The sequence below is a fragment of the Lonchura striata genome, chromosome 5, assembly GCF_050655825.1.
Source record: "Lonchura striata isolate lonStrDom1 chromosome 5, ASM5065582v1, whole genome shotgun sequence".
NCBI lineage: Eukaryota > Metazoa > Chordata > Aves > Passeriformes > Estrildidae > Lonchura > Lonchura striata.
Genome location: NC_140707.1, coordinates 16,812,049 through 16,826,145, shown reverse-complemented (window position 1 = coordinate 16,826,145; position 14,097 = coordinate 16,812,049). Strand labels below are relative to the sequence as shown.

Sequence of the window (14,097 nt, the reverse complement as noted above, 5' to 3'; positions counted from 1 at the left end):
CTGTCGCTGGGGCTGGCCCTGAGACTGGCCCTGAGCTGTCCCTGAGACTGGCCCTGAGCTGTCCCTGGGGCTGTCCCTGAGCTGTCCCTGGGTCTGTCCCTGAGGCTGTCCCTGGGTCTGTCCCTGAGGCTGTCCCTGAGCTGTCCCTGGGTCTGTCCCTGAGGCTGTCCCTGCTACAGTGGAGCTACTTGGGTAAGCAGATCGGCGGATCCCAAGTTCATTCAGTTGTGCCTGAAATAGCTCCTTCCCTTTTATCCTGGCAACCACAGTGAAAAACTCATTCGTTTTTGCACAGCATCTCCCCAGGTGGCAGACACGGCGAATTTTCTGCTGGTGAATTTTTCGGGACTTGTGCCTCAGCAGCTGGAAGCAATCCCTTAGTCAAGGCTCTGGAGCACATCGGCTGGAGGAGCTCATCTTGGAGAAATGGAGAAGGTCTTCTGCGAGGATCTTCTGACTTTGTACAGTTCCCTGAAAGAAGTAGTGTCACCTCCTTGCTGGCCTGGTTCCCACAGAAGTTCAATACCATTTGGGACCATTTCTACCCCCAGCTGAGCCCCAATGTCCCCTCATAATGACCAGGGCCAGGGTGAGGGAGGAGCCACCATTTTAGGGCAAGCTGGGAGGTGCAAGTGCCCCCCCTGAAGAAATGAGGATAAACTGGGGAAACACCCAAATGTGTCAAACATCCACATGCTTCCCAGGTGAGGTGGGACCCTGGCAGGCCCCAGACTGATGTCATCTCCTGTAGCCTGATGAGAAACTGCAGCATGGGGTGACCAGAAACCTCCAGTTCTCAATGGCTCTAGGCCTGCGGTCACCAGCATCCCAGAGCTGTGCAGACACGGGGAACTCCAGCTCCTGGAGGAAATGTGTCATGATCCTTGGACAATTGGCAGTCACCACTCACAGGCCTCTGGAAAAGGGATAATTACCACTCCCAGCTCAGGCTCCAGATGATGGTTGACACACAGAGCTCTCACCATCCTGTCACAGTGGGGTCCTGGCTGGAAGGATCACGGCTCAAGTCAGGTCTACAGGTAGAGACTGGGAGCGCCATTCAGGGCACAAGGGAGTCAGCAGCCAGCATAAAAGGGAAGAGAAGCCAGGGTCTTCATAAGATAGGAAAGCTGGACAGGACAGAATGCAGATGGAACCAATATGGTTAATGCTACATTCTCCCTTTATTAGTGAGAATATGGCAGTTTATATGCACTTCAATATAGTTCAGAGTTTACAAAGGCACTCTCATTGGCAAGCTAACATTGTTTACCTTTGCCTTAAGGTGATCAAGCTTGTCACACTGCAGCTCTACCCTAATTAACACTCAGATAGCTCATTACTTTGTAGCTACCTTAACATAATTTCTAACTGCCCCACAACTAATTTCTTACTGCGTCAAAGGCTCCTAGGCCCCATCAAAGCCGCTTATCAGGGGCCCAGTCTGAGGGGTAGCTGAATTCTCACTCCAGACATAAATCATGCCCTCTCGCTCTCAGAAATTCTGCAACAGGGAAGAAAACTGAAAGAGCAGGCACATTTATGAAAAAAAGCCCCACATTTATTTCCCTGTTTTGGGAGGTCAGGGCAGTAGGCAGAAGGTGGCACAGGTTTAGTAGATGGTACCTGCCCACAGGCAGGCACCTGGGTGCTTTCCTGTGACTGGTTACTGCACTTTTCATTACCATTGGTTGTTTTTAAGGCAGCAGAAGATATTTTTGGAAGGTAAAATGAGACCAGCACCATGGGAATGACTCTGGCATCTCAAAATTTCCTGTGGGCTCCATGCACATGACTTAAGATGGTGCATACCCAGCTGGTCAAGCGCCCAGCCCTGCCTCCCATTTCAGAGGGAGGAAGAAGAGTTCAGCAGGGGTCAACCAGAAATGATATTTTGTACCTTATGGCTCTCGTCAGAGCTCTGGTAAGAGAAGAAGGTCTCTGTCCCTGAAACCTGCGGGCTGTGTGCCACTTCACGAGACACCAAGAAGCCCTACCACTTTGAAAGGGCAGCTGTTGTTTCACTGTTGCATATCTTGGCTTCGTAAAGCCCCTCCTCCCCTCACTACGGCCTGAGCGTGAAGACACAAAAGTGCCACTCTGGAGGAAAGACATGGAAAGCTTGACAAAAGCTGAAGACAGCAATCTGATTCCCCCTTTTCCCAAGAGGTTTCTTTAGCTGAAGTTGCTGACATGGACCATCCTTGACACACTGCAATGGGTTTCTTGTTTTATTTTCCTGGTCCTCCGTCCTGCGTGGGACTCGGTAAGTGGGTGCTGCAGAGGCTCCGGCAAGGCATCAAGAACGCTGGCCCCGCACCCAAGGGTGGCACGAGATCTCGTCCAGCTCCGGCCTGTCCGCAGGGTGCTTGGCCAAACACCATCGGATCAGGTGCTGGAGCTCTGGGGAGAGAAGCCAGAAAGCGCCGGTCAGCGGCAGAAGTCTCCTGGCCAGCTGCCCCCGTCGGCACGGGCCCCTACTGCGGCCGGCCCTGGAGGGCAGAGCCACGTCCCGCCGAGCTGCGTGAGGGCCGCGCCGGGCTGAGCGCCGCCAGCTGCCAAAGCCCGGCGTCTTGAGGCCAGACACCCACCTGGAGAGAGCTGCTGCCCGAAGGAGAGCTTGCCCAGCACGATGGCATGGTCGTCCTGGAAGGGGAGGCTCCCGCACACCATGACGTACAGCAGCACGCCCAGGGACCAGACGGTGGCCGCGTGGCCGTGGTAGCAGCCGAGCCAGATCCACTCGGGCGGGCTGTACGCGTGGGTTCCTAGGGGAGACGGGCGGCGCTGGCCGGGCGCAGGCTGCTGCCTTCCAGAGCCCGGCGCCAGCCTCCTGGCCGAGGCAGGGCCCGCACCCACGGCCACAGCTTCCCCCCGAGGCCACCCCGCATCCCCCGGCCAGCTGGCCAAAGGCACGAAACCATTCCGCGAGGCCAAGAAGGCACCGGGAGCAGGGCCCAGGCCATGGCTCACCGGCAAAGCCCGTGAAGGCCCGCTCCTGGAGGAAGGCGCCGCAGCCGAAGTCGATCAGCTTCAGGTCGCCGCTCTCCGGGTCCACCAGCAGGTTCTCCGGCTTGATGTCCCGGTGCAGGACGCCGCAGGCGGTGCAGTGCCGCACGGCCTCCAGCACCTGGCAGAAAAGCCAGCGCGCCTGCACCTCGCACAGGCAGCCCTGCTCCTGCAGGAACTCCAGGAGATCCTGCGATGCCTCCGGGCGCTCCAGCACCAGCACGAAGCTGTCGGGCAGCTCAAACCAGTCCAGGAGCTGGATGATGTTGTGGCAGCCAGAGCCCACCTTCTCCATCAGCACCACCTCCAAGGGCACGCGGGTGCCGTCGGGCTGTCAGCGGGAGACAATCAGTGCCTCGGGCAGGCCTGCAGCTGCTGCTGCTGCTGCTGCTGCTGCTGCTGCAGCCCTGGGGCTGCGCTGCGCCCTGCCCGGGATGCCCCAGTGCCCCTGGCGCAGCCTCCCTGCCGCCTGCGCTGCCTCCCGCCCGGGGGATGCTCGGGGGCCCCTGCCCGGCCCCAGCACCGCTGTTGGCCGTGCCCGGGCCCGCGGGGCTGCGGCTCCGCACGCCGAGCCCGCCCCGGGATTCTCCCTGCCCGCCGCGCCCCGCTCTGTCCCGCTGGCCCCGCTCGCTCACCAGCTCGTCCCACTGCAGGACGCTCTCCCGGTCCACGCGTTTGATGGCCACCTGCGAGCCACGGAGAGAGGAGGGCTGAGCTCCAGCCCTGCCGCTCCCCGCCGCTGCCCCTCCTGCCCCGCCCGGCCGCGGCGGCCACTCACCGGGCTCCCGTCCGAGAGGCGGATGCCCGAGTAGACGGTGCCGAAGCCGCCGCTGCCCAGCTGCGGGCCCAGCAGGTACCGCTCCTGCCGCTGCCTCCTTTGCCCTGCGGCCGAGAGAAGCCATCAGCCTTGCGCCCAGAACCCCCCGCAAGTGCCCGCGAGTGAAGCGGGCCGGGCCCCCGCGGCCGCCGCGCTCTCACCTGCTTCGTGCTGCGCGCCGGGCAGCGGCCACGGCCCTGCAGCCGCCGGGCTGGCGAGCGGCGGAGCCGGGCCGGGGCAGCGCGCACAGGCGGCTGCGGCAGCCCCGGGGCAGCGCGGCGGGGCGGCACCGTCGCTGTCCCCGGCGGCGTGGGCTGGGCTCCGCTCCTGCCGACGGCCGGGGCTGCAGCCCGAGCCTTGGCCCAGGGGAGTCCCAAGAGCGGCTGCAAGGCAGACGGGGCTTTTTCACGCCGTGCATCGCAGGCGCTGCAAAGAGCCAGCGACTAGGCTGCTCTCGGGGGCCCTGGCCTGGCCGGGCCGCGCCCCTCCAGAGCCCCGCGGGAGATCTCACCTGGTACTAGGAAGCCCTTTTCGGCACTCGAGAGCTGTCTTGGGGCAGCTCCCTGCAGGTGGAGGAACCTCCTTGGTGTCTGGAGGCTCCTCTCCACCACCAGGCTCGGGCTGTTGCTGGCTGGCACAACCAGCACAGCGTCCTGGTCGTCCTGGCCGCTGTGGGATGACCACTGCTGGCTCCAGGATGTTTGCTGCCCCACCAGCTGCTCCTGAGAAGGCTCCCCTGCATCGGGCTGGGCTCCCATTTGGACTTGCGGGCTCTCCCCTGCCACGTCAATGGTCAGGATTGAGCCCGTGTTGCTGATGTCCACAAGTCCAAGGGAGCTGGGAGACCAGTCCACGGGCTCTGCACCTTGTGCAGGCTGATGGGTCTCACTGAGCCTCTGCGCGGGATGGAGGCTGTCAGAGAGAGCAGAGGCTCCTGGCAGGGTGCAGGGTCTCTGACAGCCTGAGGTTCCTGCAAGGATGGTGGTGTCTCCCCCCTGCTGTGCCATCCTTGCAGGCCTCGAGGCTCTCCCAGGGATGGAGAATGTTTCTGGGAGCAGCCTCTGGAAGGGATGGAGGCCTCTGGAGGAGCTGGCCGAGCCACAGCAGGCCAGGTGGCTTCGCTTCAGCAGCTCCTGCAGTTCTGTCCACAAGGCCTGCCACATCCCCGAGTAGAGCGGCGCACGTGTCCCGCTACCATCCCAGAGCTGCAGCATCAGTTCCCGCAGCTCCCGGGCCTCTGCCAGGCAGGGGCCGCAGCCGCAGGGGCTGCCCAGGGGGCTGGCGGGAGCACGCGGCCGCTTGCCAGGAGCGGCCCGAGGCCGGGGGAGCCTGGGAGCCGCAGGGGCTCCTCGCTTCCTCCGTGAGCCTCTGGGCCTGGCCCCGCGGCGCTTGCTCCTCTTGGCTGTCCGTGCCCGCCGCCTCCGTGGCTGCCGGTGGCCAAAGGCCCACCAGACAGCCACGGCGGCCAGCAGCAGGACAAGCGCAGTCAGCAGGACGTCACCGGCACCCATGGCTCCAGCACGTCCCATCGCGACTGCACTGGCAGCTGCAGGCGCTGGCCCCTTTTATCCAGCGACAGCGCGGTGATGTCGCAGCGATGTCACAGTGCTGCGGCCAGCACAGCCCTGGGACATCACAGCCCTGCCTCACGCCAGCGCTCTGCCCCTTTGTGCCCTCACAGCCCTGCCTCGGCCCCGCCCTCCGCAAGGCCCCAGCAGGGATCAGGGGGCTCCCTATGGGCACCTGCCAGCTCTCTGGAGCACAGTGGGTGGAAGATTCTTCTTTAAGTAGCACACAGGGATGAGGAGGGGAATGCTGATGGTCTCACCTCCTTGCTGGCAGAGCATGGGACATGGGTCATCCAATGGGACACTGCAAAGTCCTTGGGGAGGGCAAGCCCCGCTCAGCAACATCCAAGCCATCACTGTGCTATCTACCACATTCCCGTCCTGAATCCAAACCCAGCTCTTTGGCGCTCGCTGGGAAGAAAATGGATCCTATCCCATTGAAAACCAGTACCTCAGCCCATTCTTCACCCAGCACACCCTGTCTCTGTCTCACACCTGGACACCTGCTCCAGATGTTTTCTGCGAGGGACGGAATCAAAACTCCAAATCCTCAAATAGAACCTGCATTGCCTTCCCATCATCCAGGAGACGGGTGACCTGCTGGTAGTGGCACAGTCAATCAGACAGGAATGTCCCTGACTGCAGACTCGTGACTGACACCATGGGAGGTTTCAAGCGCCAGCATTTTATTATTCCCCAGTACAAACTTCTATACCCTTTTCCCTCACATGCATAATAACTGAGTGGCCTTTTACTCTTTTGTGGTTGGCCAATAAACATCAGCATTCCGTGCTTCTGTTCCTTCAGTGCTGTTCACCTGTCTTATACAGCTGCACCCCATTAGGGATGAGGCTGGGCCACAGCCCCATTCTGTCCGTCCCATCATCTGTTGTCCTACATTTCCCTCCGTTATCTCACGCTGCCCTGTCCAGATGCTGGCCCTGTCCTTCCATCACTTCCCAGTAGAGCCAATGATGGCCTTTCCTGCTATCAAGATCAGATTATCAGGGCTGGAGTTTCCTGGAGAGTCCAAGCCCTTCCTGTCAGGTCAGATACAGCCGGAGAACACAGAGCCAGCATGGACCTCCTTGTCATTCAGGATCTTGGGCAGAGGATTTAGGGGCTTCCTGTTGGGACATATTGGGATGAATCCCATCCAACGCTACAGCATCATAGATATTGTTCTGGTCCAAGTTGTCCCAGGCAATTCCACGTGAAAGATCACTGTAACACCACTGTCCTTCTCCTGTTGGACACCCTTTGGCACCCAGAGAAGCCAGTGGCACTTGGCAGAGCCATGCTCTGTGGGACAAGGACACTAGGAACAGCTAAAAGCAGAGAGGATGCTCAGAGAGCAGAATTCCCACAGGATTCTGCTGAAACCAGGGTCCTCATAAGACAGGAAAGCTGGACAGGACAGAACGCACGTCGAACCAATATGGTTAATCCAACGTTCCGCCTTTATTGGCGAGAAGATGGCAGTTTATATACACTTCTATAGAGTTTACAGTTTACAAAGGCACTCTCATTGGCAAGTGAACATTGTTTGTCTTTGTCTTAAGTTCGCCTAAACCTCACACTATAAAGCTATACTGCTTCACACCCAGGCAGCCCAGTGCTTCCCATCACACCTTAATATAATTTCTAACGGCGCCACAAACTCTAAATTTCTAACTTCGTCTCAGGCTTAGAGGGCCTCACAAGGCCCAAGTCTGAGGCCTAGACTGGAGTGGCTCAATCTTATTCCAAACATAAATCATGCCCTCTCTCTCTCAGAAATGCTGCAACACCCTACTACTATTGGTAAATGTGGAGATAGGTCTAACATGCATGAATTTCGGTTTCTGCCTACTTGTGATTGCAATTTACTGGGCAGGGATTTGATGGCTAAAATGGGAATGTCAGTCATTACTGTGAAAGCTGATAAAGAAGCTACCACCATTGCAACTTAGTGTCAAATGTCTGAGAAGGCCTACTTACTGAGAAGTAAACCCAGAGGTTTGGGCAGACCCACAGAAATGTGGAAAATTAGATCTGGAACCTCCCCAAATCACTTTGGAGCCACCAGGACAAGTGGTGTCTAAAAAGCAATGCCCTGTTTCAAGGGAGAGAAGGAAAGGGGTTCCAGCCTGTGTACTGAGCTCCTGTTCAAGGCAGGTCTTTTGGAGCCACGGATGTCTCCCTGGAACACTGCTATCCATGCCAGGTAAGGCAGAATTTTAAAGAATTCTGAAGAATTCTAAAGTGTTAAAAAGCAGATGAACCGATCCCTAGTCCTTCCAGACAGGGAAAAAGAAGTTGAGTTTTATGTGGATGTTGAACAGGAGCACGCCAAAGGAGTTCTAGTGCAAGAACACCGCAGGGCTGTACTTGAAGACCGATGGCCCATCTTGCTAAAATGTTAAACCCCTCGGCGAGGGGTGGCCCCAGTGTTTGCAAAATTATGCAGCCACAGCTTGACTTGTAATACGATTAGAAAAAAATAAAGCCACGGCTTTAATCGTAACTGAAGACTGCAAGAGACTCTCATGTCTTAAAGGTTCGCAACAAATTATGTTTTTGTTAACCAAAAGAGCATCTGCTGGCATGGGAGATTTAGATCTATGAAGGAAAGAAGGCCTTAACCCCATCTCATGTTTAACTGCTCCTGGGGAAGGAGACCTGAAGGATATTCATGATTGGATTCAGATAGTAGATCTCTAGATGCCAAGGAGATATTCAAAGATCCGCCTTGGAGTTAATCTTTGGGATTTTCATTTTTCCGGAGCAGTAAATTAGGATGTTGCTGGAGGTTTCTGCTGGTGGTCCCAACAGGGCAGCCATTTGCTGCAGCCCGTGAAGCTGGCATCACAGTCCATGTGGGGGTGTAGGACAGATCCTTGTGTTCTGCTTCTTCCCCTCTCCACTCCCCAGTGCCACCAGCTGCCCCGGGCAATGAGGGGGTTCCGGGCTGAGCGAGGGCAGTGTGAAGGTGCAGCAGCTCAAGGATCCACTCCCTGCGCACTTCCCGGGACAGGGCTGCCCTGGGCCTTGGCATGGACAGAGGGAGGGTCCCCCTTCTCTGCTCGGCCTGACCCTCCTGCCCCAGCCTCACTCGGTTCCATTCATGTGCCTCCCGTGAGCTCCGCTCTCCACACAGATCCTGGTTCTGATCCTCGGATCCACAGCACTGATTTTCCTGGATTTTAGCCAGGGCTTCCCCAGTGGAAGGGATAGGGATACGGAGAAGGAGTGTCTTGGGCTCTCCCCCACCACCGTTAGCGTTTTCAGCCCTCCAAGGGCTCCTTTGTCTCCCTTTTCCCCACCAATATCCCTCTTTAGCTGAAGTTGCTGACATGGACCATCCTTGACACACTGCAATGGGTTTCTTGTTTTATTTTCCTGGTCCTCAGTCCTGCGTGGGACTCGGTAAGTGGGTGCTGCAGAGGCTCCGGCAAGGCATCAAGAACACCGGCCCCGCACCCAAGGGTGGCACGAGATCTCGTCCAGCTCCGGCCTGTCCGCAGGGTGCTTGGCCAAACACCATCGGATCAGGTGCTGGAGCTCTGGGGAGAGAAGCCAGAAAGCGCCGGTCAGCGGCAGAGTCTCCTGGCCAGCTGCCCCCGTCGGCACGGGCCCCTCCTGCGGCCGGCCCTGGAGGGCAGAGCCACGTCCCGCCGAGCTGCGTGAGGGCCGCGCCGGGCTGAGCGCCGCCAGCTGCCAAAGCCCGGCGTCTTGAGGCCAGACACCAACCTGGAGAGAGCTGCTGCCCGAAGGAGAGCTTGCCCAGCACGATGGCATGGTCGTCCTGGAAGGGGAGGCTCCCGCACACCATGACGTACAGCAGCACGCCCAGGGACCAGACGGTGGCCGCGTGGCCGTGGTAGCAGCCGAGCCAGATCCACTCGGGCGGGCTGTACGCGTGGGTTCCTAGGGGAGACGGGCGGCGCTGGCCGGGCGCAGGCTGCTGCCTTCCAGAGCCCGGCGCCAGCCTCCTGGCCGAGGCAGGGCCCACACCCACGGCCACAGCTTCCCCCCGAGGCCACCCCGCATCCCCCGGCCAGCTGGCCAAAGGCACAAAACCATTCCGCGAGGCCAAGAAGGCACCGGGAGCAGGGCCCAGGCCATGGCTCACCGGCAAAGCCCGTGAAGGCCCGCTCCTGGAGGAAGGCGCCGCAGCCGAAGTCGATCAGCTTCAGGTCGCCGCTCTCCGGGTCCACCAGCAGGTTCTCCGGCTTGATGTCCCGGTGCAGGACGCCGCAGGCGGTGCAGTGCCGCACGGCCTCCAGCACCTGGCAGAAAAGCCAGCGCGCCTGCACCTCGCACAGGCAGCCCTGCTCCTGCAGGAACTCCAGGAGATCCTGCGATGCCTCCGGGCGCTCCAGCACCAGCACGAAGCTGTCGGGCAGCTCAAACCAGTCCAGGAGCTGGATGATGTTGTGGCAGCCAGAGCCCACCTTCTCCATCAGCACCACCTCCAAGGGCACGCGGGTGCCGTCGGGCTGTCAGCGGGAGACAATCGGTGCCTCGGGCAGGCCTGCAGCTGCTGCTGCTGCTGCTGCTGCTGCAGCCCTGGGGCTGCGCTGCGCCCTGCCCGGGATGCCCCAGTGCCCCTGGCGCAGCCTCCCTGCCGCCTGCGCTGCCTCCCGACCGGGGGATGCTCGGGGGGCCCTGCCCGGCCCCAGCACCGCTGTTGGCCGTGCCCGGGCCCGCGGGGCTGCGGCTCCGCACGCCGAGCCCGCCCCGGGATTCTCCCTGCCCGCCGCGCCCCGCTCTGTCCCGCTGGCCCCGCTCGCTCACCAGCTCGTCCCACTGCAGGACGCTCTCCCGGTCCACGCGTTTGATGGCCACCTGCGAGCCACGGAGAGAGGAGGGCTGAGCTCCAGCCCTGCCGCTCCCCGCCGCTGCCCCTCCTGCCCCGCCCGGCCGCGGCGGCCACTCACCGGGCTCCCGTCCGAGAGGCGGATGCCCGAGTAGACGGTGCCGAAGCCGCCGCTGCCCAGCTGCGGGCCCCACAGGTACCGCTCCTGCCGCTGCCTCCTTTGCCCTGCGGCCGAGAGAAGCCGTCAGCCTGGCGCCCAGAACGCCCCGCAAGTGCCCGCGAGTGAAGCGGGCCGGGCCCCCGCGGCCGCCGCGCTCTCACCTGCTTCCTGCTGCGCGCCGGGCAGCGGCCACGGCCCTGCAGCCGCCGGGCTGGCGAGCGGCGGAGCCGGGCCGGGGCAGCGCGCACAGGCGGCTGCGGCAGCCCCGGGGCAGCGGGCCGGGGCGGCACCGTCGCTGTCCCCGGCGGCGTGGGCTGGGCTCCGCTCCTGCCGACGGCCGGGGCTGCAGCCCGAGCCTTGGCCCAGGGGAGTCCCAGGAGCGGCTGCAAAGCAGACAGGGCTGTTCACGCCGTGCACCGCAGGCGCTGCAAAGAGCCAGCGACTAGGCTGCTCTTGGGGGCCCTGGCCTGGCCGGGCCGCGCCCCTCCAGAGCCCCGCGGGAGATCTCACCTGCTACTAGGAAGCCCTTTTCGGCACTCGAGGGCTGTCTTGGGGCAGCTTCCTGCAGGTGGAGGAACCTCCTTGGTGTCTGGAGGCTCCTCTCCACCACCAGGCTCGGGCTGTTGCTGGCTGGCACAACCAGCACAGCGTCCTGGTCGTCCTGGCCGCTGTGGGATGACCACTGGTGGCTCCAGGATGTTTGCTGCCCCGCCAGCTGCTCCTGAGAAGGCTCCCCTGCATCGGGCTGGGCTCCCATTTGGACTTGCGGGCTCTCCCCTGCCACGTCAATGGCCAGGATTGAGCCCGTGTTGCTGATGTCCACAAGTCCAAGGGAGCTGGGAGACCAGTCCACGGGCTCTGCACCTTGTGCAGGCTGACGGGTCTCACTGAGCCTCTGCGAGGGATGGAGGCTGTCAGAGAGATCAGAGGCTCCTGGCAGGGTGCAGGGTCTCTGACAGCCTGAGGTTCCTGCAAGGATGGTGGTGTCTCCCCCCTGCTGTGCCATCCTTGCAGGCCTCGAGGCTCTCCCAGGGATGGAGAATGTTTCTGGGAGCAGCCTCTGGAAGGGATGGAGGCCTCTGGAGGAGCTGGCCGAGCCACAGCAGGCCAGGTGGCTTCGCTTCAGCAGCTCCTGCAGTTCTGTCCACAAGACCTGCCACATCCCCGAGTAGAAGGGCGCACGTGTCCCGCTGCCATCCCAGAGCTGCAGCATCAGTTCCCGCAGCTCCCGGGCCTCTGCCAGGCAGGGGCCGCAGCCGCAGGGGCTGCCCAGGGGGCTGGCGGGAGCACGCGGCCGCTTGCCAGGAGCGGCCCGAGGCCTGGGGAGCCTGGGAGCCGCAGGGGCTCCTCGCTTCCTCCGTGAGCCTCTGGGCCTGGCCCCGCGGCGCTTGCTCCTCTTGGCTGTCCGTGCCCGCCGGCTCCGTGGCTGCCGGTGGCCAAAGGCCCACCAGACAGCCACGGCGGCCAGCAGCAGGACAAGCGCAGCCATCAGGACGTCACCGGCACCCATGGCTCCAGCACGTCCCGTCGCGACTGCACTGGCAGCTGCGGGCGCTGGCCCCTTTTATCCAGCGACAGCGCGGTGATGTCGCAGCGATGTCACAGTGCTGCGGCCAGCACAGCCCTGGGACATCACAGCCCTGCCTCATGCCAGCGCTCTGCCCCTTTGTGCCCTCACAGCCCTGCCTCGGCCCCGCCCTCCGCAGGGCCCCAGCAGGGATCAGGGGGCTCCCTATGGGCACCTGCCAGCTCTCTGGAGCACAGTGGGTGGAAGATTCTTCTTTAAGTAGCACACAGGGATGAGGAGGGGAATGTTGATGGTCTCACCTCCTTGCTGGCAGAGCATGGGACATGGGTCGTCCAATGGGACACTGCAAAGTCCTTGAGGAGGGCAAGCCCCGCTCAGCAACATCCAAGCCATCACTGTGCTATCTACCACATTCCCATCCTGAATCCAAACCCAGCTCTTTGCCGCTCGCTGGGAAGAAAATGGATCCTATCCCATTGAAAACCAGTACCTCAGCCCATTCTTCACCCAGCACACCCTGTCTCTGTCTCACACCTGGACACCTGCTCCAGATGTTTTCTGCGAGGGACGGAATCAAAACTCCAAATCCTCAAATAGAACCTGCATTGCCTTCCCATCATCCAGGAGACGGGTGACCTGCTGGTAGTGGCACAGTCAATCAGACAGGAATGTCCCTGACTGCAGACTCGTGACTGACACCATGGGAGGTTTCAAGCGCCAGCATTTTATTATTCCCCAGTACAAACTTCTATACCCTTTTCCCTCACATGCATAATAACTGAGTGGCCTTTTACTCTTTTGTGGTTGGCCAATAAACATCAGCATTCCGTGCTTCTGTTCCTTCAGTGCTGTTCACCTGTCTTATACAGCTGCACCCCATTAGGGATGAGGCTGGGCCGCAGTCCCATTCCCTGCCTCCCATAATCTGTTCTCCTACATTTCCCTCCGTTATCTCACGCTGCCCTGTCCAGATGCTGGCCCTGTCCTTCCATGACTTCCCAGTAGAGCCAATGATGGACTTTCCTGCTATCAAGATCAGATTATCAGGGCTGGAGTTTCCTGGAGAGTCCAAGCCCTTCCTGTCAGGTCAGATACAGCCGGAGAACACAGAGCCAGCATGGACCTCCTTGTCATTCAGGATCTTGGGCAGAGGATTTAGGGGCTTCCTGTTGGGACATATTGGGATGAATCCCATCCAGCGCTACAGCATCATAGATATTGTTCTGGTCCAAGTTGTCCCAGGCAATTCCACATGAAAAATCACTGTAACACCACTGTCCTTCTCCTGTTGGACAGCCTTCGGCACCCAGAGAAGCCAGTGGCACTTGGCAGAGCCAGGCTCTGTGGGACAAGGACACTGGGAACAGCTAAAAGCAGAGAGGATGCTCAGAGAGCAGAATTCCCACAGGATTCTGCTGAAACCAGGGTCCTCATAAGACAGGAAAGCTGGACAGGACAGAACGCACGTCAAACCAATATGGTTAATCCAACGTTCCGCCTTTATTAGAGAGAAGATGGCAGTTTATATACACTTCTATAGAGTTTACAGTTTACAAAGGCACTCTCATTGGCAAGTGAACATTGTTTGTCTTTGTCTTAAGTTTGCCTAAACCTCACACTATAAAGCTATACTGCTTCACACCCAGGCAGCCCAGTGCTTCCCATCACACCTTAATATAATTTCTAACTGCGCCACAAACTCTAAATTTCTAACTTCGTCTCAGGCTTAGAGGGCCTCACAAGGCCCAAATCTGAGGCCTAGACTGGAGTGGCTCAATCTTATTCCAAACATAAATCATGCCCTCTCTCTCTCAGAAATGCTGCAACACCCTACTACTATTGGTAAATGTGGAGATAGGTCTAACATGCATGAATTTCTGTTTCTGCCTACTTGTGATTGCAATTTACTGGGCAGGGATTTGATGGCTAAAATGGGAATGTCAGTCATTACTGTGAAAGCTGATAAAGAAGCTACCACCGTTGCAACTTAGTGTCAAATGTCTGAGAAGGCCTACTTACTGAGAGGTAAACCCAGAGGTGTGGGCAGACCCACAGAAAAGCGGAAAATTAGATCTGGAACCTCCCCAAATCACTTTGGAGCCACCAGGACAAGTGGTGTCTAAAAAGCAATGCCCTGTTTCAAGGGAGAGAAGGAAAGGGGTTCCAGCCTGTGTACTGAGCTCCTGTTCAAGGCAGGTCTTTTGGAGCCACGGA

The 14,097-nt window shown here is 59.8% G+C and overlaps 2 protein-coding genes across 3 annotated transcripts; both read right to left on the bottom strand.

Moving 5' to 3' along the window:
* Positions 1-74: 74 nt before the first annotated feature.
* On the bottom strand, positions 75-3,719 carry LOC144246532 (serine/threonine-protein kinase pim-3-like). 2 transcript variants are annotated; one of them, XM_085579844.1, is made up of 4 exons: positions 3,645-3,719; positions 2,974-3,340; positions 2,592-2,768; positions 75-2,403 (listed from the first exon to the last, which is right to left on the bottom strand). In XM_085579844.1, the coding sequence occupies exons 2-4, from the start codon at positions 3,302-3,304 to the stop codon at positions 2,300-2,302; spliced, it is 612 nt and encodes a 203-aa protein (XP_085435970.1). In that variant the 5' UTR covers positions 3,305-3,340; positions 3,645-3,719; the 3' UTR covers positions 75-2,299. The 2 variants fall into 2 exon arrangements, with proteins under 2 accessions (XP_085435970.1, XP_085435969.1); XM_085579843.1 differs by having other exon boundaries at positions 2,326-2,768.
* A 4,147-nt stretch (positions 3,720-7,866) lies between these two features.
* Positions 7,867-11,517, bottom strand: LOC144246533 (uncharacterized). Its single transcript, XM_085582358.1, has 5 exons — positions 10,866-11,517; positions 10,174-10,511; positions 9,509-9,875; positions 9,127-9,303; positions 7,867-8,939 (listed from the first exon to the last, which is right to left on the bottom strand). Exons 1-5 carry the CDS (start codon positions 11,515-11,517, stop codon positions 8,836-8,838), a joined length of 1,638 nt encoding a protein of 545 aa, XP_085438484.1. The 3' UTR covers positions 7,867-8,835.
* Positions 11,518-14,097: the final 2,580 nt, after the last annotated feature.

Coding starts and splice junctions, on each gene's coding strand:
- LOC144246532 (XM_085579843.1), bottom strand. CDS start 3,304: ATGGAGAAGGTGGGCTCTGGCTGCCACAACATCATCCAGCTCCTGGAC. Junction 2,769..2,973: donor GGCCTTCACGGGCTTTGCCG/GTGAGCCATGGC, acceptor CGTCTCCCCTAG/GAACCCACGCGTACAGCCCG.
- LOC144246533 (XM_085582358.1), bottom strand. CDS start 11,517: ATGTGGCAGGTCTTGTGGACAGAACTGCAGGAGCTGCTGAAGCGAAGC. Junction 10,512..10,865: donor AAAGGGCTTCCTAGTAGCAG/GTGAGATCTCCC, acceptor GAAGCAGGTGAG/AGCGCGGCGGCCGCGGGGGC. Junction 8,940..9,126: donor CGGGCAGCAGCTCTCTCCAG/GTTGGTGTCTGG, acceptor TTCTCTCCCCAG/AGCTCCAGCACCTGATCCGA.